The sequence below is a fragment of the Octopus bimaculoides genome, chromosome 4, assembly GCF_046866305.1.
Source record: "Octopus bimaculoides isolate indiv1 chromosome 4, ASM4686630v1, whole genome shotgun sequence".
In the NCBI taxonomy this organism is placed as follows: Eukaryota; Metazoa; Mollusca; class Cephalopoda; order Octopoda; family Octopodidae; genus Octopus; species Octopus bimaculoides.
This window is the reverse complement of record NC_142931.1, coordinates 77,896,522-77,919,762: the sequence shown is the minus strand read 5'-3', so window position 1 is coordinate 77,919,762 and position 23,241 is coordinate 77,896,522. Positions and strand designations below refer to the sequence as shown.

At 35.3% G+C, this 23,241-nt stretch overlaps 1 protein-coding gene across 2 annotated transcripts in view; it reads right to left on the bottom strand.

The window, feature by feature from the left end:
• LOC106876948 (glucagon-like peptide 1 receptor) overlaps positions 1-23,241 on the bottom strand; it is a 478,818-nt gene that overhangs the window by 172,132 nt on the left and 283,445 nt on the right. For both annotated transcript variants that reach the window (XM_089350850.1, XM_089350851.1), the window contains exons 4-6: positions 14,644-14,757; positions 9,631-9,743; positions 8,278-8,372 (exon numbers count right to left, since the gene is read on the bottom strand). In XM_089350850.1, the coding sequence (XP_089206976.1) occupies positions 8,278-8,372; positions 9,631-9,743; positions 14,644-14,757 (322 nt within the window). The remainder of the gene's footprint in view (positions 1-8,277; positions 8,373-9,630; positions 9,744-14,643; positions 14,758-23,241) is intronic.

Sequence of the window (23,241 nt, the reverse complement as noted above, 5' to 3'; positions counted from 1 at the left end):
CAGCATAAACAATAGGAATGAAAACTAAAAGAAAAAATATTAACTTTTGCGTTTCAAAACATTTGACTCAACACCGAAAGTGAATCCCAATGAAATCTAATTAATTGGGCGACTGCATGTTTTTGTAATCTTTTTCCATTCATTTCAACTCTATGCAAGCTAACGGAATATATATCAAGGATTAAAGTGTCACAGCTCAGACGCATACTCAAACTTCCATGTACTTACTATCGTAGCCGAAGGACAGAGATGGTCTAGAAACCTACGGTATATAACTAGGGTAACACCTATTTATTTATTTATTTATTGTCCACAGTGTGCTAAACATAGAGGGGACAAACAAAGAGAAACAAAGTGTTTAGGTCGATTACATCGATCCCAGTGCGTAATTAGTACTTACGAAAGGATGAAAGGCAAAGCTGACCTTAGCGAAATTTGAATTCAGAACTTAACGTCAGACAAAAAACCGCTAAGTATTTCGCCCGGCGTGCTAACGATTCTGCCAGCTCACCGCCTTTCTGGCTCAACTTGCATTTAGTCTCTAAACATTATCGTTTTATTATTATTATTTTTTGCATAGGTAGAACATATTGAACTATGAAGATGCGTGGCCTAATGGTGAAGGTGCTGCATACGAGATCGTGGTTTCGATTCCTTGAATGGTTAGCGTATTGTGTTCTTGAATAAACAACTTTATCTTATGTTGTTCTAGTCTACTCAGCTGTAAATGAAAAACGCTGAGATGGACTGGTGTCCCGTTCAGTGGGGTATGTTATAATCCTGGTCATTTATACCTATGGAAAAAGGGTAAGTTACCCTGTGAGTCCTATGACTTGAGACCGTAATGTCCAGGGTACTTACTTTACTTACATACAAAATAAATGTCTCGTTTCTTTTTTGAGTATGATTTAAAGAACATTTAACTGTTACTTATTGCGAGTCGAGTGACCCCGAAGCTAGTCTCCCTTTAACACGACTAAAGTTAATTATTTTGTAACAAAATTGTATGAATCATAGCCTGACTATATATCTTCTAAATGACTCGTTGACTGGTAAGTAGAGTTCTCCAGCAAGTTGTGAAGAATTCCATTTGCAGGCTGGAAAGAGAGCAATTTCTATAGCATTTTCAGACATTTAACAGAGATATAATCCGTGATACAATAAGTGGTGCTTGCATGAATGAAACAGATTACGTCCTCCTACAAGTTGACAGAAACGATTTACCGGTATCTACATCATAGTGCCCAATATGATGCGCTGTTATGATAACCACAACGACCTGGTCTTGATCGGAGATTTTCCGATTTGTTTTCGTTTCTAATGTATCTTTAAAAGAAATTTTTATTAATTACTTAAGAAATTTAACATTTTCTAACAAAGATTTAGTTTTATAATATACTTTCATGTTAATTCAAATTATCTTAATTATTATTATATTTTTTTTTTATTTCCTATCTCCTTTAATCAGGGAAGGACAAACTAGCCAAGATGCAATATGTGAACGCAGATCTCGTTAAAGCCAGATCTAGAGGTAAAGAAAAATCGAGTTTTACACATGATCTCATACTACGTATGAGTAATCATTTGTTAGACACATCAACCAATTTATTATGCATGTGGGCCTATCTATCTATCTATCTATCTATCTATCTATCTATCTATCTATGTTTATATACCAACCTCTCTATTTATCAATCTATCTATGTCTCTCTGTTTACAAATCAATCTCTCTCTCTCTCTCTCTCCCACCCTGTATCTCCCTATGCTTTGCTCTCGACATGTGTGGACCATGCGATACATAACTCAATTCATATAAGTGAAGCATTTATACTCCGAGAGTACTTTACAACTTATATGACTTTATGGAATTTACTTGAGGATATGACCAATCTCTGTATGGAGTAAGTAAACACAAAGAATGAATTTCCAATAAACTTTTTAAAAGAAAATGCGTCACTTAATTTTCCTTTATATACATGCATACATACATACATACATACATACATACATACATGTATACGCGTGTGTGCTTATGTATATTTATATATATATATATATATATATATATATATATATATATATATATCATAAATATACCTCATTGGTTTATCATATTGTAATATTCTGATATATATATATATATATATATATATATATATATATATATATATATATATATATATATATATTTCACACACACACACACACACGCACACACAACACACATATACACGTGCGTGCACAGATTTATGTATTGTTACATTTTGGGACGGCCATGTTGTTTTTGCCAATCAGCCACACGCATCATGTACTTGTTTTTCACTTCCGCTTTATTGTTATGCTAATTTAAGTGTCCTTTGTCCGAAATCTTTTGCCACACATCCTGTGACCTCTTCAACGACTCTCTATCTCACGTGTCTCCTCCTGTTCTGTTTAGAGAATGGATTAAACAGAACAGGAGGAGACACATGGGATGGAGAGCCGCTGAAGAGATCACAGGATGTATAACCTAAAGATTTCACTATATATATATATATATATATATATATATATATATATATATATATATATATATATATATATATATATATATATATATATATATATATGTAAATATCCACTCAGTGTTCAACTGATACTTATTTTATTGACATCATAAGGATGAAAGGCAAAGTTGGCTCCAGCTAAATCTGAACTCAGAATGTAAATATGGGCGAAATGCCGCAAAACATTTTTCCCGGCGTACTATTCTGCCAGCACACCGCCTTAAATGTCAATTACGATAATAGAAAACAGATTATATACGCATGTATTGAATTCATGTCTTCTGCTTGTTCTATTAAATCTATCTGTCGATTCATCTATCTATCTATCTATCTATCTATCTATCTATCTATCTATCTATCTATCTATCTATCGGTATGTGTGTGTGTCTGTGTGCATGTGTATATATTTATGTTTCTTTTTATTTCGTGATAATCTGTCTCGTGTGAATAAAAGTAGGGCACTCAGAATGTAATGTGGGGTTTAATTCTGTATAGAAACTGGAAACTTCACAAAACATGACTCTCAGTTTCACATTCCCGATCTTCATTCGAGAATGTATATTGGAACAAGTATAATCACTATATGATTTGTTCCATATAAAGATAAAAAATGCGATGATGCCTGAATGTATTTCTCGGTCATGTATGAACGCTTGCTAGACGGGCTATCATATTATTGCATTGCGTATATGAACATTTGGGTGCTAAATACCTTTTTACTTTGTTGTGAAAATGCGTAAGAACATTCAGCAGGAAAAAAGGAAGCAAAGTCCTTCTTTATCTGATGAAAAATATATACATTGACAATGTGTGAAAATAATAGAAATTTATAATAAATATAATAAAGAAAACTATTTGAAAAATATACATTTAAAAAATTATAAAACCGTGTATTGATGTTCATCATATTCATGCTTCACTCTGTTCTGTGTATATGTACATATATAAAGCATACTTTGATATGTACACATGCAGTCGAACACGATCATCTATAGAGTTACATCCCTTTATTCAGGGAGGCTCAAAGCATATCTAACGCCATTATATGACTGATACAAAGATGCATATTCAAAAGCATGGGGGGATGATAATTTAAGTTACATTAAGACGATGGAGCAATAAACCGAAATGGGTGAGTGTTCGATAAAGAATACGTGGATGTAGCTAAGCAATCTTAAAAATATATATAATAAAATCATGCAATATCGATGATTAAAAAGTTGATAATACATGACAAAAAGTCGTTTTTGCCATCTATCCTTTATCATAAATCTACCATTAATAAGATATAAACAAAACGAAATTACATTTTATGGCTTTCAAAGCTCTATTCAATTTTATATACAATATGTGTGTGTGAGTGTGAGTGTGTGTGTGTGTGCGTGTGTGTGTGTGTGTGCGTGCGTGCGTGTGTGTGTATGTGTGTGTGTGTATGCATGTATGTAAAAGAGAGAACCATAAAAGTCTTTATATCATCTGATGGATTGGAACGTGTCGTCTGCTGTTAACTTGTAACTACCACACCTGAAAGAAATCACAGTGTCTGACTACCTAAGTTAATAGAGTTAAATTAATAATAAAGCTAATAATTATCATGATAGATATGATAGAAATCACAAAATCGAGAATTATAAATGAAAATGGTAACTGTTATGATGGTAATAACTATAAAATTAAAAAGAATTAAAGTGGCAGACTTAGTAAATACAATAGAAAGATTGAAATACAAAAAGCGATAAGGTGAAGATAACAGATACAGGTAAAGTTCCCATGATAATGATAATGCCTAAAAGGTTGTTCAAAAATATGTTGATAGTAAAAATGAAAAGATAAAAGCAACTTTGTAGTGAGAAAGTGGAGAGTGAATGGATAACAGAAAACAAGTGAGAAATGGATGGCTACATAAAAGGGAATCAATAAAGATTAAAATGTGACAGATTGTATAATATAATAGTTTAAAGCGAGTAGTGTGCTTAACTAGACAAGCTAGGGTAGTTAGATCGAGTATGATGCTTTTTATAAGTAGTGGACTGTGTACCTGATATGAGGTCTGATAGTAAAGTTATAATGGAAGAGAATACATAAATCAGGTTTGAAAAGGAAGACTTTGAATCAATTTGTAACATGCTTTCGGTAAAGGTTTTAGGTAAACATACAATCGCATGTTGACACCAGCACGCTCTTGGGTACCTCTTCATGATTCTAGGAAATCAATGATACAATAAGAGATGGTAGAGAATGATGCAGCAGAATTGAGCTGGTATCGATTGCGGAAGGATGGAAAGCAAAGTTGACCTCGGGAGAATATGAAATCTGCGCACAGCCCAGGAATGTCCTGGCAGTCAACACTTTCCACACTCCTTTCAAAGGATAATCTAATAACGTCTCATCGTACTTTGATGTTTCTGTTTCTGACTTTACATTATATATTGCCGTCCATATGATTATATTATGTTGACGCACACACACACACACACACACACACACACACACACACATTTGGATAAAATCTAAGTAAAAAAAAACTTGTAGTATGCTATACAAAGTTCAATGTTGTTTAATCTACTTTCTGTTCTTTATCCCATGTATATATATATATTTCGTTTTTGGATTTGGTTTGCAAGATTTTTTATGTGATTTCGTGTGTTGAAGCATATTCTGTTGTGTCTCTCCCCAGACACAACAGTATATATATATATAACACCTGTCCGTGTTTTGATTGTCCATGCACAGGGGCCATCCGGACTCCCGTTTGCGCCGTGAACAGGGATTAATCTTCTCTCTTCGCTCCTTTGTGCCACATGGGCTCAACTCCCCTCCCCTCTTCATCTAACCCCCTCCCCTGCCTCTCTCCCCCACCCTCCCTCCTACCACCCATCTCCCCCTCTCCTCCCCCCTCCTGCTCCGACTCCTACTTCTCCGTACGTCTCTTCACCTCTCTTCACTCCTACTTCTCTTCACTCCTACCTCTCTTCATTCCTACTTCTCTTCATTCCTACTTCTCTTCACTCCTACTTCTCTTCCTACTTCTCTTCATTCCTACTTATCTTCACTCCCACTTCCCTTCACCCCTACTCTTTCTCTCCACTCTCTTACTCTCTCTCACTCTCTTCTCTCTTACTCTCCCCTCTCTCACTCTTACTCTCTTACTCTCTCACCCTTACTCTCTTACTCTCTCTCACTCTCTTCTGTCTTACTCTCTCTCTCTCTTCTCTCTTTCCCTCTCTCTCACTCTCACTCTCTTCTTTCTCCCTCTCTTTCTCCCAACTCCCATACCCCCCTCCCCCTCTCTTACATCCACCTTCCCTTCCCCCTTCATCGTCAACCTCCCTCATAAGCTCATCCCACCCTACCCCAACACACTCCTACTCTACCTTCCCACTCCACCCCATCCAATTCCTTACACCCACCCACCCCTACCCACATACCCATACCTCTACCCCCACCCTCAGCCTAACCCACACTCCACCCATGCCTTCCCCACCTCCCAACACCCTCACACCACGCACACACTACAACTGACCAACTCCTTTCTCCCCTCCCCATTTTCACACATGCATACGTCAAGATCACTAGCATTCTATCTCTTACACACACAGCCCCTCGTTCTTCGATCACCGTTCTTTCTCCCCCTTTTGTTATCTCCCCCTTTTCTTAGCTCTCTTGTGTAAAATTTCTAACTTCCGGTCAGCCATAGCTATGATTGACCGTTGACCGAACACTATTCAATATTTTTTCTCCGTGTTTTTCTCCTTGTCTCCGTATTCTTTCTGTTGAAGAGCGTAGCTCGAAACGTTAAAGACTTTCCGTATTCCCGAGCGTCATACTAATACATCCTTTTGTTGTTTACACCACCTGTCCTCGTCTGTTGTTGTTTTTTCGTACATTCTCCCATATATATATATATATATATATATATATATATATATATATATATAGTAACACAAATAGGCTGAGGTGGTTCACTGAAGGCTTTTCAGATGTTCTTTTCTTTTCTTGATAAGCATATCAATTAAACTGTGTAAAAAAAAACCTGTGTTTTTCATGTGAATTAAAAGAGTTAAATTCAGTGTTTAGGTCAACATCTTTAGAGGATGAACTAAGTGGAAGAAAAGAAAAATTTTAAATATGCACCTCCCAGTTATGGAAGGTTAAAAGGTTATTTTTTTTGTAGGGGGAGTGGCGCCATTTTTAGATAAAGAGACGTGGTGGCTGATTAATTATCAACATGCTATTTAGGCAAGGGAAGAAAGGACAAATAAACGAAATAACAAATAAAAGTGAAATGAAATAATTAATTACAAATAAAAGTAACATAGAATAATGGTTTCAAATTTTGCCACAAGCGATGTAATTTTGGGGAAGGGGATGGTTCGATTACATTGACTCCAGTGTTCAACTGGTACTTATTTTATCGACCCCGAAAGGATGAAAGGTTAAGTCGACTTCGGCGGAATTTGAATTCAGAGCGCAGTGACGGGCAAAATACTTATAAGCATATCGTCCAGCGTGTTAACGATTCTGCTAGCTCGCCGTCTTTCATTATAAGGGAAAGCAAAAATAGGAAAGAACAGTAAAATTAAAAGACATAGATATACTCATAGAATATAACACACACCAAAGTACTATGTCCCAGTACACAACCAGCTACAGACAAATAACGAAATGCATTATAAACGAACTAAGTGAAACCGAGTTTAATGAGGAAAGTACCTTTTCAAAAGTCGCCTGACGAGACACATCTACACCAAATAATGCACAATAACCAGTCGTTCAGAATCTTAACCGTGCGGGACGAACGCAAGATGTGTGGAAATGATCTTTGTGATTATCAAGCAATCTCGCGAATTCCATTTTCTCTTTTGTTATATATATATACCGTGGCGGGCATAGTGTTGCTAATCCGCTAAGAGCTAATTAGCGAAGCTAACTCTTTGCTTAGCTAATTTCGGAAACCGTTTACGGACTTTTTGTTTAGCTAACTTCGGAAACCGTTTCCGGACCAATTAGCTTCCGCTACATTTAGCTCCGTTATCTTTAAGTCCGCGAACAAAATTCATACGTGTTTGTTCCTGTCTATTGTGGGTGTGTCTGGAAGAGTCCGTCAGTCACGCTATTGTCTGACTACGTGTACACGTGACAAGCATTATTGGTCGACGCAGCAGCAGCTAACTGGGCAGCATTGTGTAATTCTGAAGTTTTGAGTTGTGCTCACGTACGATTTTGTCATATTACAGTCTTACAGTGTCAGTGACAGCAGTGTGCGTTATCGACTTATCAAGTTATCGCTTATCGTTATGGAAGGTGAAGACGTTTTTGTTTGACCTGAGGATGAAGGGCGTGTTGAGGAGTCTGCAACGGCTGTGGGTGACGCAAAAGTAGCCCAAGTTGAGTTCCAGGAGTCTAAGAACCCGTAGCCCCACCTGGAACGAAAGGATAAAAGGAACGCCAAACTGCTGTACTTCCAGTGCGTCTTTAAATGTACACTGTATTTATATGAATAATAGCCTATTGACTAGTTTTTTTCTTCTCGCTAGACCACTGGTAGCAAAAAATTTCTAAAATTTATTTGCTACCCTGAAATTTATTTTCAATAATAATAATAATAATAATAATATATATATATATATATATATATATAAATATATATATATATATATATATATATATATATATATATATATATATATATATATATTCACTTGCACATACAAAAGAAATGTATACTCACCTACAGGAAATCATTATTATGATGGCCGCACTCAGAGATACAAGTGAAGCACCATAACCAAATGTTGTTATGGAATTGACACGATCAAGATGGTCCTGAAAGAGCAACAGATTCAAAATAATGAAATATGAAACCAATCAAGGCTTTGTCACTCGTCTTCCTTTTAATATTTCTGTCATAATTACATTCTGATTTCCGTATGTTTAGAGGAATACCAAATATAATATTTACAGCTAAATTGATTATCTTTTATGTACCCGAAATTCATTTTGAATTCGTTTCTTCTATTTAAATTGCTATAAATAAATATCCACTTACAGAATACATGAGAAAAGTAAATGTTAATATTCCGTCTACTTGAATAATATTATAGCTCTTCGATTTACGGAAGAACTGATATATTGAATTTGAAATGCGTATGTCGCTATGTATTTCACGTGGAGTATGTTGCTATGTAATCTTGACGTAACCTTTAGCCAGAGTTCAAGGGGCAGAATGTGTAGAAGTTTAGCACTGCCAATTAGAGTTAGTCTACACACACACACACACACACACACACACACACACACACACACACACACACACACACACACACACACACACGTACACACACACACACACACACACACACACACAAGCACACATAAAAGAAGGTGCCTGATTTTATGGTTAGAAAATTAGGCTTCTGATTACTTCTGGTTAGGTAAAGAATAACGTTGTAGCACCCTAAAAAAATCTTTTAGTGAGCAGTGACAGTGGGGGCGGGCGGATAGAAATTTAGATGTACAACTTACTTTCCAATTTCAAATCTGAGTCCTGTTTTACAGCCCATGTATCGAGGGCTGGATGATAAAGCGATTATCAAGTATAGCAACCTCACAAACTGAGTTTGATACATTTGGCTGCTTTATCACACAGTTGTATGGGCTGGTTTGGATATAAATATTGTAGCGTTAGCAGACAGCAGATAGATTGCAAGAGAAATTCCTACTCGGTTAATCTCCGAGGGCAGATATGAGAATTACATCTAGATATATAGGTTAGCGGTGAATATGTAAATACCATGGGCCAAATAGGAGCTTCTCTTTGGCAAGGCTTAACTCCCAAGAGCCACCTGACTTAGCGAAACAGAGGAAGCTATAGAAAGTAGCATAGTGAATGTGCAGGCTCGGTGAAAGAGTAATCCATTGACTAACATTTCCAAATTTTATTACTGCAAGCCTCTATCGAGCCTGAAGTTATGGATGTATTTAGCCAACGAAAGATTTGAAAATTCCGTGTGTGCGCGACCAGATGGGGAAATATTATGTATAACCAATTAAATTTCATTTGAAACGCGCATTATTTACTTACCTGAAAATTACTAGAAAATTCCTGGACACAAGAAGAGTAATCGGTCCATGTCTTGTTAATCTTGGAATTGAAATACCACACGCCTTCTTCAGTGCAGGTTTTGACGGCAAAATCTAGAAGAGAAAAAAATATACCACCGATAACAGAACATAAAACATAATACTCAAAAGATTATTTGTATTTGCTAGAATTAGTGGAGCATCGGACACAATACCTCGCAGTATTTAGTTGCGTTGATTTTTCAAGATTTACTTTGCTTTCCAGCCTGCCTGCGTCGTAGAAATATGGTAGCAATCTAGCAATATAATTGATTTATAGGCCTCTTCTAAATTTGAGGCTTTGTGCCAGTCACTGAGGCAGATTTTGCACTTCATTATTCTGTGTTCGATAAAATAAATACTAATCACATGTAGTCTGTCTAATCGACTATACTTATCACACACTGTGTCTACGTCAGAATCTATTATTAATTTTATTATTAAAAAAAAAAAAACAACTATTATCAGTATTACTCTGGCTTGCACCTATGTAATAAGTTATTACTATCCTTCTTATTAATGCTATCATTATTATTAGGCGGCGAGCTGGTAGAAAAGTTTGCGCGCTGGACGAAATAAGTTCAAATTCAGCAGAAATCGACTTTGCCTTTCATCCTTTCGGGGTTGATAAATTAAGTACCAATGGAGTACTGAGGTCGATGTAGTCGACTAGTCCCATCCCAAGACATTTCAAGCCCTGGTGCCTTTCGTTGAAAGGGTTATTATTATCATTATTATTATTGTTATTGTTATTATTAAGAAGACATGGAGCTGGCAGAGTCGTTAGCAAGCTGAGCGAAAGACTTATCATATTTTATCTGTCTTCACGTTCTGAGTTCGAATTCCGCTAAGGTCGACTTTGTTTTTCATCCTTTCGGGGTCGATAAATTAAGTACCAGTGAAACACTGAGGTCAGTATAATCGACAAATCCTCTCCCTCTCCAAATGGCTGCCCTTATGGAAAAATTTGAAACCATTATTATTATTATTATTATTACTGGCGGATTCTTTAGCGCGCCGGACGAAATGCTTAGCGGATGAGTCGTTGTAATCGATTCATCCCCTCCCACAAAATTGCTGGCCTTGTGGCAAAACTTGGAACAATTATTATTATTATTATTATTATTATTATTATTATTATTATTATTATTATTATTTCTCTGTTGTAAAGCAATGGTATTACATTTTGTTGATATATACATATGCAACTTTTCTCTAAATATTGTCATGCTTTAAAATTCTTTGGTAAGGAGATGACTTTTGTAACAATTTCATCTCTCTTTTAGAATATTTTTAAGCTCGGTATAGGTTCCCATATTCTCCTATTTATGCATCTGTAGCTTATATAACTTTTGGTCTGTACGCTATAATGTGTCAGTCTGATAAAAGAGACAAGTGAATTTTACATTGCATCACACACAACACAATATTTTATCTATAGCGGGAGTCTGCTCCAAGGAGATTTCTGGCTTGATGTCACATTCATTCTGGATACACATCTTACCCGTCTTTCATCCTCACCCACCATATTGTGTCCTCATTTATCTTAGCCCCTCTATTAACTTCTATATCCAGTCCTTCCTAACCGAGCCCTTTAGAAATCCTGCCCTGCATTTTCTCCTGGCAGTCATCAGCTCGCAACTATTCCAACAGAATATTAACAATGTCGATGAGATTTTGTGATGTTCGTTCATTTTTTAAAAACCTATTAGCAGCAACATACAAAGGAGCCTCTAACCAGTCGAGAAAACTGTTAGAAATACCAACTAAATTTCTTTCGAAAACACTTTATCATCTTACACACGGAGGGAAGCTTTAGATTATATAATCCAGTACACTAAGCCCCCCCCCCCCACCAAATAAACATTTCACACGATAGTCAAGGATGAACGTCTGTAATTATTTCTCATAGATCAGAGTTCAGATGTGCCTAAACAGCAATAACTTTTTAAGAAAAATTACTGACGGTAAATTGAATCGAAACTGCGTCACCGGCTTACCTAGAAGGGAGCTTGCTGTTTGCATTATAACTCAATTTTGCGAACTATTTCTTCCCTCCAGCCATTCAATGTGCTATCTTTGGCACAATCAGCCTATGAACTCTGTGACTGTCGTATCTATGTCGTGGCGAGAAATTCATTTTCAGTGTTTATATTAGCGGCAACAAAAATAAGGACAAAAATTTTTAAAACAGTATTGTTGCGTAAACGTTCTTATCTTTATAAACAACACTTATCTTCTGAATGCTAATAACAATCATTTTTTTCTTAATAGCATAATTTAGAATAGTGCTTTACTTGTTGTTTGAGAACACATTCTATCAGTGATCTAGTGTGTTGTTCATCCTGGATATTAGCAGAAAGCATTAAACAAATGATTCTTTTCTTTGTCGAAAAAAGAGAGAATAATACTGTATAGGTTCTTGAGAACGCTTAGTAGTACCTTTTCTGATGTAATAGTTATTAATGTTATTTAGCCCCAGGTAAACTTTCATTGAGCAAACTTATGATCGAGACTGTTCCATCTTTGATTATCTAGTACATTTTCCGATGTATCTTTTCCTGTTTTAGACGAGGGTAATTTTATTTGAGCGTCATTCGGCAACTTTTCTTGAAGGTTGAGCGACCTGGTAGAGGATCAGTCGTTACCTTTTAATCATATAGGTTTACATGACTATATTCTGTATAATATGCTAAATACTGTATCATTTATTATATAAGATGGAATGCCTTGTGTTATTTTTACTTCACCTTTACGTTTCACGTTTAAATTCCGCCACTAAGAAGTTTATCTTTCATCTTTCTGCGATAGTTAAAAATAAAATACCGGCTATATAGTAAGGATTTATTAAATCTGCTCTACTGCTTTGTAGCTTTGTGCATGTCTTAGAAAACCTTGCTATAAGAATGGCGAGAAATGTTAATGATAAAACAGTTGAAGCTTCGGATAAGATATTTCATAGAATTTGATTACGTCCCTTTACGTTTTGCGCTCAAATCTGACCAAGAACTACTTTGCCATTCGACCTTCTAGATTTGATACTAGAAAGATCGCGTGGTGTATTTAAATGGTTAATTTTCCTTGCAGACATGTGCCAATGTAAAAAAAAAAAAATATCGATGCTACTTTAATGAAAATTATTTTATCAAAGATTAAAAGCAAACTGATGAATTTAATGTAATTTGTTTGCGAAATCTAGTGTCGTGGGTTCATATAACCCTAGGTATACCAGTGTGTTTATGAATATGGTTGACATTGCGTCATAAAATTGTAGAAGCCCAACTGAAGAATTTGGTTTAATGTCATTCTCTCAATTGTTGCTGTAGATGTTTAGCCTCTCATCTATGCTGAACTAACAGTCCTACGATCAAAGATGTCATAGCTATGACTATCCTATACTTTTTCTTCACAGCCATAGTATCCCATTAATTCTTCCATTTTTAAGATTTGGCTGCAATTTCTAACAGATTTAACATTTGAGACAGCTGCATTTGCTTATCATTCTACAATACAAGCCACTTTTATAGTACTGACGATCGTTACAATGGAGCATTGATCTTACACTATGATACATATTTTGGGCTGATTTGTTTTAGAATTCCATATGTTGACCACACATTCAGGATACTGATTATCAATGTTATAATTAATAAACATCGTCAGTTAACCTATTGATTAATTAACTCTTATTCCACATGTAATCGACGTACAAATGTATCTAGACAGAGACGCGAATGTCGATATATCGACACAACGATAACGTCTTCAAAGCATGTAAGACAATGTAACGATAATCAATTCAAATTATACCCATTACTGTGATGTGTAATCTAATATACACACGGACAAATTTTACATTGTTTATCATTGAATGAGTAAATGAATGAATGAATGAATGAATATCCCTATCTTTATTGACTGAAAGTCGGTAACCACTAATTTTCTTCTATTTGTTGCGTGTTTAAGTTCTGTTAGGGATGAATAGGATCGGTGAGCCCCGTGTTTTTTATCCGACCTCATTTACTTAGTGCCATGCTTGATTCCGTTAACCTTCATATGTTTACAGGAAGTTTATGTTCGGAGTCCATAGATATGGATATAGAAGACATAAGATATCTCGAGGAAATTTAAACTTAATTGTATAAACATAAGAGTTTAAATCTCTTAATAGAAGCAATTTTTCACTTTTTACATGCTGCATTCCCTTACACAAAGAATCGATACCTAGTAATTACTCTGCTGCTGCTATGGGCTGTGTCATAAGAAGTTTGCTTCCCAACCACATGGTTCTGGGTTCAGTTCCACTGCGTGGTACCTTAGGCAGTGCCCCAACATGGCCACAGACACATCATTGAAGCAAGTAAAGGAAAACAGATAAAAAGTATATATATATATATATATGTGTGTGTGTGTGTGTATGTGTGTGTGCGTGTGTGTGCGTGTGTGTGTGTGTGTGTGTGTGTGTATGTATGTATGTATATATATATATATATATATATATATTAATATATGAATATATTGGTGTGTGTGTTTAGGTGTGTGTGTGTATCTGTCTGTCTGAGTTTGTCCCCGCCAACCATCGCATGACAACTGATGCTGGTTTGTTTATGTCCCCGTAACTTAGCGGTTTGGCAAAAGAGACCGATAGAATAAGTACTAGTCTTACAAAAAAATAAGTCCTGGGGTCGATTTCTTTGACTGAAGGGCGGTGCTTTAGTATTGCTGCAGTCAGATGATTGAAACAAAAGAATAAAAGAATATATATATATATATATATATATATATATATATATATATATATATATATATATATATATATATATATATATATATATATATATATATATATATATATATATATATATATATATATATATATATATATATATATATATATATATATATATATATATATATATATATATATATATATATATATACGTAGGTTTTAGAAAATTGCTCGGTTACTACTTACTAGATGTTTTAAAACCATGAATATAATGAGGACATGATTGTCTTTCTGTTGTTGATGCAGGAGTGTCATCCCAACACATAATGCCGTCCCATGTTCGATTGCACCAGAGACCACCTAGAAACAAAAGAAAACAATTAGTTAACCATTTCCATATAAATTATTATTTATATAAATGTATTATCGATTACGTTTATAGCATCATATCACACACGTACATATTTATGATACTCAGAGTGTTAAAAATTTGTTCAACACACAATCCAGCAAAGGCCTTATAATTTGGTAGACAAAATCAGCGAAAGTTAAATCCGTCGACCCTTTGTTTAAGATGTTAGACAGTAGAACAGAGTTACGTTACTCTGCATGAGCTTTTACAAGCGTAGTTCCTGCCAAACTCGTGGAGTTTATCCAGACGATAACCTCTCAGAACATCTATAGAACAATCACAATAAGCAGTGAGGTATGAGCTGAATTCTTACAAAAGAGTAAAATCCACGAAAGGCACGCTACAACGATGTTAACATCTGCCCATAAGTGTTTGTCTATCGTCTCTCGCTCAGAAGAAAATGTCTTCAAATCGAAAATATATTGTGAGCGGCATTCAATCCAAGACCCTTTAATTCAAGGTTTCAAATTCATACCAACGGCCTTCAGGAATTTTTTCCTCTAACTTTTTATATTTTTATCATATAAATAATTAGTCTTAACCAAAAATATATTGAACTTCCTTTTCCGTATCTATAAATGTAATTTCTGACATGCAAACATGTTGAAACTATCCTCTGGTGACGAGGTTTACCAGGGTGAAACACACATAGTAATCACTTGTTTGGAAGTAAAAATTAGATTGTTCTATACTATCATGTAGAGTTAAAACGGAAGATGTATTGGGACTATGCAGTAAAGTATTGAAAGTCAGCATGGTATTTTTGTTAATGTTACTGTTGTGGTTGTTGTTCTTGATCTTGTTGTCATCGTTGTTTACTCCTAGCTCAACTGTGATTTTCCAAAAGGGATTTAATGCATGGTCATCCTGTTCTTTTAAAAGTGTCTAAAACTACATTATATCTACATGTGATTTCCTTATTTCTAAGGATGGAGTGTGTTTTAAGGGAGATTTGGCCGCTATTTCTTGCACGTCGAACGACTGTGCAGTAGCTCTGTCATTGGCTTGTAGATGGTGCCATTAAATTGACCTACGAGTGATATCACGAAACCAAATCATATGTCAATATAATTTGTTCATTCAATCCGCCACGACTATTACTTTGATGTTTCATAACTCATAATTTGGACGGACAACAAATACACTATGAAGGAAGGGACTGTTAGCTTATTCAATTATTTAGTGTAAAACACTCTCACACACACACAGGCGCGCGCACACGCGTACACACACACATAAAAACATACACCCACGCCCACACAAATAGACACAGGCGCGAATTCATGCACACACACATGCACACACATATGCACACACATATGCACACACACATATACACACACACATAAACACACACATACACGTACATATATATAGATATATAAACATGCAGAAACAAAATACAGCCATTTGTTTCAGACAATCTATAAGAATATTTTTCATTTTCCGCTCTTCGGTTTACCAAATGTTTTGTCTCCAGTCAATGTCTAGATAAAACAAAAAGCCTTCTATCTTGACTTAAGCCTTGATAAAGAACCATACAAACACACATATTTAGAAACGCACACACGCATATATATATGTACCTATATATGCATAAAAATATACACATATACATATACACAAACATACACATTAATAGTTTAAGGATAACAACAGAATATTTACTGATAAGAGGATTCAAAACTACTGAGAGTAGAGCTAGATTTATCATAAAATTCACGTTGCCTTGGACATCAAGTTTTGCCTGAAACTTACTCAAATAGTGCTTACACACACATACTTACATCCACCCCGTATATATATATATATATATATATATATATATATATATATATATATATATATATATATATATATATATATATATATGTATGTATATATATGTGTATATATATGTATTTATCTATCCATTTACATTATATATGTATATATATATATATATATATATATATATATATATATATATATATATATATATATTTCTCCGTATTCTTTCTGTTGAAGAGCGTAGCTCGAAACGTTAAAGACTTTCTGTATTCCCGAGCGTCAAACTAATACATCCTTTTGTTGTTTACACCACCTGTCCTCGTCTGTTGTTGTTTCTTTTTTCGTACATTCTCCCATATATATATATATATATATATATATATATATATATATATATATATATATACACGTGAGGGTGTGTGGCTTAGTGGTTAAGGTGCTGCACGCACACTGTAGCGGTCGTGTTTCAGTTCCTAGACTGAATGATGCGTTGGGTACTTGGCAAAACACGTTGCTCTGTTATCACTTCGTCACCTGATGCGTGGTGTACAGTGTGTGTGTGTGTGTGTGTGTGTGTGTGTGTGTGTGTGTGTGTATAACTAAGGTCGCTAGCGCAATTTAAAAGCAAAAAAGGAAATAATTCGCCCCCACTAAAAGTGACTAAAGGTGCGGGGAGTACCTGCATTCCTAGAAATAATAGTCCAAGACATTTTAGTTACAAACAAAGTACATGTTCTACGTACTAACAAAGGAGATAAAACTCCCCACAACAAGCGACGGTATCAGATTAGCTAATTTCATATGAAATTAATGATCACCAGTGATATTCCATTGTTGGTGGTGAAGTTAAAATTCAGTATTTGTAAAATTTGCCATTGGAAACAATGTCTGGTTTAGCAAATATGAAAATTATAAAATAATTAGATTGGCTTCACGCAGTCTAAAACCAAAAAGGAAATAATTTACCGTCACTAAAAGTGACGAATGGTGCAAGGAGCACCAGCATTGCTAATATAAGAGTCAAAAACTCTTTAGCCACAAACAAAGCACGTATTCTCTGTACTGACAAGGGAGATAAAACTCCCTACAGCAAGCGATGTAATGTTTAATTGAATATATAACCCTGCTCGATATGTAGAAAAAGTGTTTGGAGAAGCACCATACGGGTCATTCAGTTCAAATGTGGTACAGCGATATCAGTGGATGACTAACGGAAAAAGTAGTTTTGCATGTTGCTGATGTGCAGGTACATTAAACATCAGTGTTGTACAAAAAGTAGACTCCCTCAAATATCGGGTGGAGGGAATCCTTAAATGTCGTAGGCAGTTTCCGTTACATAGGTCACCGAATTAGTAGTGGTGGAAGTTGTTCCGAAAGCATAGCTGCTAGGATAAGAATTGTCTGGGCAAAGTTCAGAGTGCTACTACCTCTGTTAGTAACGAAGAGCTTCTCTCTCAGAATGAAATTCAGATTGTATGATATCTTTGTTAGAACAGCTATGCTTCGCGGCAATGAGACATGGGCTGTGCCTACTGAGGATATGCAAAGGCTTGGATGATATGAAACCAGCATACACTGCTGGATGGGTTATATCAGTATGCGTATATGACAAAGTGTAAGTGATTTGAGAGAAAAACTGAGTAGACAAAGTATCAGATGTAGTGTGCAAGAGAGAAAACTGCGCTGCTACGGTCATGTAATATGCATGAATGAAGACAGTTGCATCAAGAGGTGCTGATCTCTACTTGTGGAGGAAGATGTATCTTCAGATGTTGGGCCTCACAGAGGGGATGACAGGGTGATAAGACTCCTCGCGGTTTGCTATGCTTGAGAAGACACGTTAAGCTAAGTAAAAGCTAAGTGGTTGCCCTTGCATGCAGGCATGTTTCCAGCGGAGTGCTCCTAATCTTGCGGACTCGTGGGTGCTGGTGCCACGTAAAAAGCACCCCTGCTGTTGCTGCGTAAAAGCACCCAGTACACTCTGTAAAGCGGCTGGAGTTAGGAAGGGTATCCAGTTGTAGAAACCATGTAAAAAAAAGACATGGAGCCTGGGTTGCTCTTCAGCTGGCCAGCTCCTGTCAAACCGTTCAACCCATACCGGCATGAAGAACGGGTGTTAGATGATGAGGATGATGATGATGATGATATATGTATATATATGTGTGTGTACGGTCATTCATTCATTCATTCATACATGCATAGACACATAGACACTCACGTACATACAAATACACTCAGATTATTTGTTAAATAACAGAAAACTATATGATATACCGAAAATATTCGGAAAATAATTTCTATACGGTCTTCATTTACATCACATGACTCTCCCATTCTGCTATAGGAACAATAAACTATTGATAACATATTAACACCAAATTCCTGCAAGTTGCAACTGCTGCTGTTGCTACTACTACTACTACTACTACTACTACTACAACAACTACTACTACTACTACTACTAATAATAATAATAATAATAATAATAATAATAATAATAATAATACAAAGAAGAAGAAGAAGAAGAAGAAGAAGAAGAAGAAGAAGACGACGAAGAAGAAGAAAATGAAGAAGAAGAAGAAGAAGAAGAAGAAGAAGAAGAAGAAGAAGAAGAAGAAGAAGAAGAAGAAGAAGAAGAATAAGAAGAAGAAGAAGAAGAAGAAATAATGTAACATAAGACAAAAATTTAAGAAGTAAATAATATAAAAAACATTCAGTTATGTTATTATGGTCTAAGAACAAACTAGATCTGGTATTTTCATGATGTTATACCGTTTCATGGTTGATTATATTACTGTTATGATAATATTAGTATTAGAAGGGATGAAACGTAACGCTGACCTGCATCAGATAATACCAACATCTACATTGCCTGTTTATCCTTCCTAGATGTTGGTAAAATAAAATACTTGATTGGTACAAAAGTAATAGAGTTGCTAAATTGATATTTCGTCGTTTCACTTTAAATTCTGAGTTCAGTTCCTGCTGGGATAAACTTTGCATTTGACCCCTCTAGGGGTTGATAAAATAAAGTACCAGTCAAGTATAGAAGTCGATGTAATTGATTATACTTTCCAACCTTTTACATTTCAGGTACTGCGTCTCATTCAGAAAGCACTGCTGTTAGGAGGGATGGAGCTTAAGTTAGTCTACACTACTCTGTAAGTAGCATAATGTCGCGACAATTTCATGCCAGTGGATAAAATCTTGGGCAACTTCGCTTCATCCTCCATGCATACGTTACACAACTTCTTAGGTTGTTTAACTTTCCACTTTCCTTCAGGCAGCCAGTCTAACACTTGTCTCGCAATGTTGCTTAGAGGTGTCCTTAGAATGTGAGCGATCCGGTCCCATTTCATTTTCATAATTTCTTGATCGATGGGAGTTTGGTTCGTTCTGTCCCGCAGACTTCTTTGTGAAATTTTGTCCGGCCATCAGGTCTTAAAGATGTAGCGCAGGTATCTGTTGACAAAGGACTGTAGCTTACTCGTTATAGCTGTGGTGACGCTCCAAGTTTCTGACCCGTAAAAAGAATGGGCTTGTCGTTGGAATTGTGAAGATGCAGAGTTTTGTTTAGAAGGCGACGGCCTTGGAACAGAGTAAAATAGATCGGCTACACCTGGTGTACTTTCAAAAGTCTTCGACCGGTGTGGAGCTGCAAAGCCAAAAATAGGAGTTGGCGGCAAGGGGTGACAAAAAGGGTACACCAGGGACATACATCACAACCATATGTGCGCGACATGGTGATCGTATATCAATATAAACAGCGCATGACCTTGCAGGTGTATAATAATAATAATAATAATAATAATAATAATAATAATAATAATAATAATAATAATAATAATAATAATAATAATGGTACCCTAGGCATAACACCTACATGAACTTCTAACTTGTTGTCTCTTGAGGTCTCTGGGTGAGACTTGGATCCAACTTGTACAAATGCAAAACAAAAGTCAAACATAAAATAATAATAATAATAATTATTATTATTATTATTATCATCATCATCATCATCATCATCATCATCATCATCATCATCATCATCATTATTATTATTATTATTATTATTAAGTTGACGTGCAGGCAGATTCGTTTGCACGTCAGGCGAAATGCTTAGCAGTATTTCGCCCGTCGCTACGTTCCGAGTTCAAATTGCGCCGAGGTCGACTTTACCTTTCATCCTTTGGAGGACGATGAATTAAATACAAGTTGGGTACTGGGATCGATGTAAACGACTGTCCCCCCCCCCACTCCAAATTTCAGGCCTTCTGCCTATAATAGAAAGGATTATTATTATTACTGTCATCATTAAAATAGCGATCTGACTGAATCGTTAGCACGCCAGAAAAATGCATGGCGGCATTTTGTGCCAAAATTTGAAACTAATATTATTGTTGGGAGACGAGAGCTGGCAGAATCGTTCTGAGTTCAAATTCCCCGATGTAGACTTTTCCTTCCACCCTTTCGGATTTACTATAATAATCACTAGTCATGTATTGATGTCGATATTATCGATCAGGATCATTCTTGCTGGCTTTGTGCCAAAATTTGAAAATACTATTTCCTATACTTTTACTACAGCTTCGTGCACCTTAGGAACTTGATGTGTGTTTATTATACAGAAAGTACTTCATCGTATTCTTTTCTCTGTATTGTGCATTTAAGTAACTCCTAGAGTTTTAGTTACCTTTTGGCTAGGTTCTAATAATTCCAAAAGCACCTGCTATCATAGGCTGAATAGAGGTGGACCTGTTTAAAGCAGGCAATCAAAAATCTAATTAGAAATACTATGGTGAGGAAAACATTAGCTCAGTGACTGATATTAATTGAATTATTTCAATAAATCAAAATATGTAACATAAACAAACATAAATAATCTATTTCTCATTGGTTAAGTTCTGAAGAAAAAAAAACAGATTGAAAAAAAGTAATCGGTTTAAAATACAATGCAAAATTCTTAGGTTGTATCCAAAATAAAATTTCACTACGAGTCGTTAAAATCAATAGAATGTGAAATTAAAAGAGTTGACAACTAATTAATGTGACTGTGTGTGACACATAATGAAATCATATTTTGGATACCTGCGAAGAATTATTGCATTTTAAGTCGATATTTTTCTTTGACTAAAAGAACACACACACACACACACACACACACACACACACACACTGAAGAATGGAGTTTTAACAGATTGTTTACAATTCTTTCATCAATTCAAATTTTGACCGATCTTGCGTCAGTAATTATTAATGTAGGCATAAACTCTCTTTAAATCATATATATACTTACACAAATACACACACATATACGCCTGATGTATGCATGTATTTATGTATGCACGTATGTAGATGAAACTGCAAATTGAGGGAGTGGAACAGGCAAAATCCAGGCTGCATATGTTTCCTAGCAAATAGATCCTCCGATGTAATAATTACTCATCGAGGGGTACTCAGCTAGTTACGTATCAGGCCGAAGATATCTTAATTTTACGTTGACTTTAAAGAATCCCGAGTTAACTCATCGAATATATAATTTGATGCTTGAATCTTACAGTTACATACCAATATATATGCATATATTTATAAACAGTTATGATCTCTATTGGTTAAATGCATGCATACACACATACAAACATATACATGCCGCATCTGTATAGCCTACAATTAAACTGTGAAAGATGTGAAAGCAAAAAATGGTATGAAGAACGCTGGAGATGTGTCTACTTTCCTTAACTTTACAGAAAAACAGTTATTTGACTAACGTGATACGGAATGCATTACGTTTTTGAAGAGGCCATTTTAGGCAATCTTCACAAAATCTAACTGAGAGAGACACATAGTTATATCTATTTCTCTAATATTATGTTGATGGAGGACAATCTATCCTAATATTCCGGATACTAATCACTATAAACAGGGGAGGGTGTGTGTTCTGATACATGCAGAATTTAGGGGTTTTGCCTTTATATCTAACAACAGGCTTTCATAAACGATAAACATTTCGACGAATGGAATGGTTCACACTTATGTCTAATCTATTCCGGCATGTCAACTCTAGATGTACAATTTTATATGTATGTACCTATGCATGAATCTATGTACACACGCACACATATATATGTATGCCATTAACTGTCTCACTTTCAATCTTTCTCTCTAAATAATAACAATGATGATGATGAAGATGATGATGATGATGATGATGATGATGATGATGATGATGATGATGATGATGATGATGATGATGATGATAGCCAATATAAATGATGGCTGGGTAATTGGGTGATTTCCCTAGTCACGCTTTACATCGTATTGAGTTATAGAAAGAGAGGTGGAAAGACAGAGAAAAAGGTGATGCTGAGAGGCTTAATGTAAGGGTTGCAGGAGGAGTGTCTTATAACATCATGACAAATATACATATGATATTGAAATTTTGCAGAGATAGATTTTCGATAGAGTAGATCTGCATCAGGTTGATAAAATTTAGAATATTTGATAGCATATATTTATTGCAAATATGCAAATGAGAAAATTGATTTAATTTAATATTATTTTAAATTGCTAAATATTTTTGCTTTTAAAATTTAGTATCTATTTCATCATTTTGTACAATTACAGAGGAATTTCATAACAGTTAAATTAAAATTACTGCATGT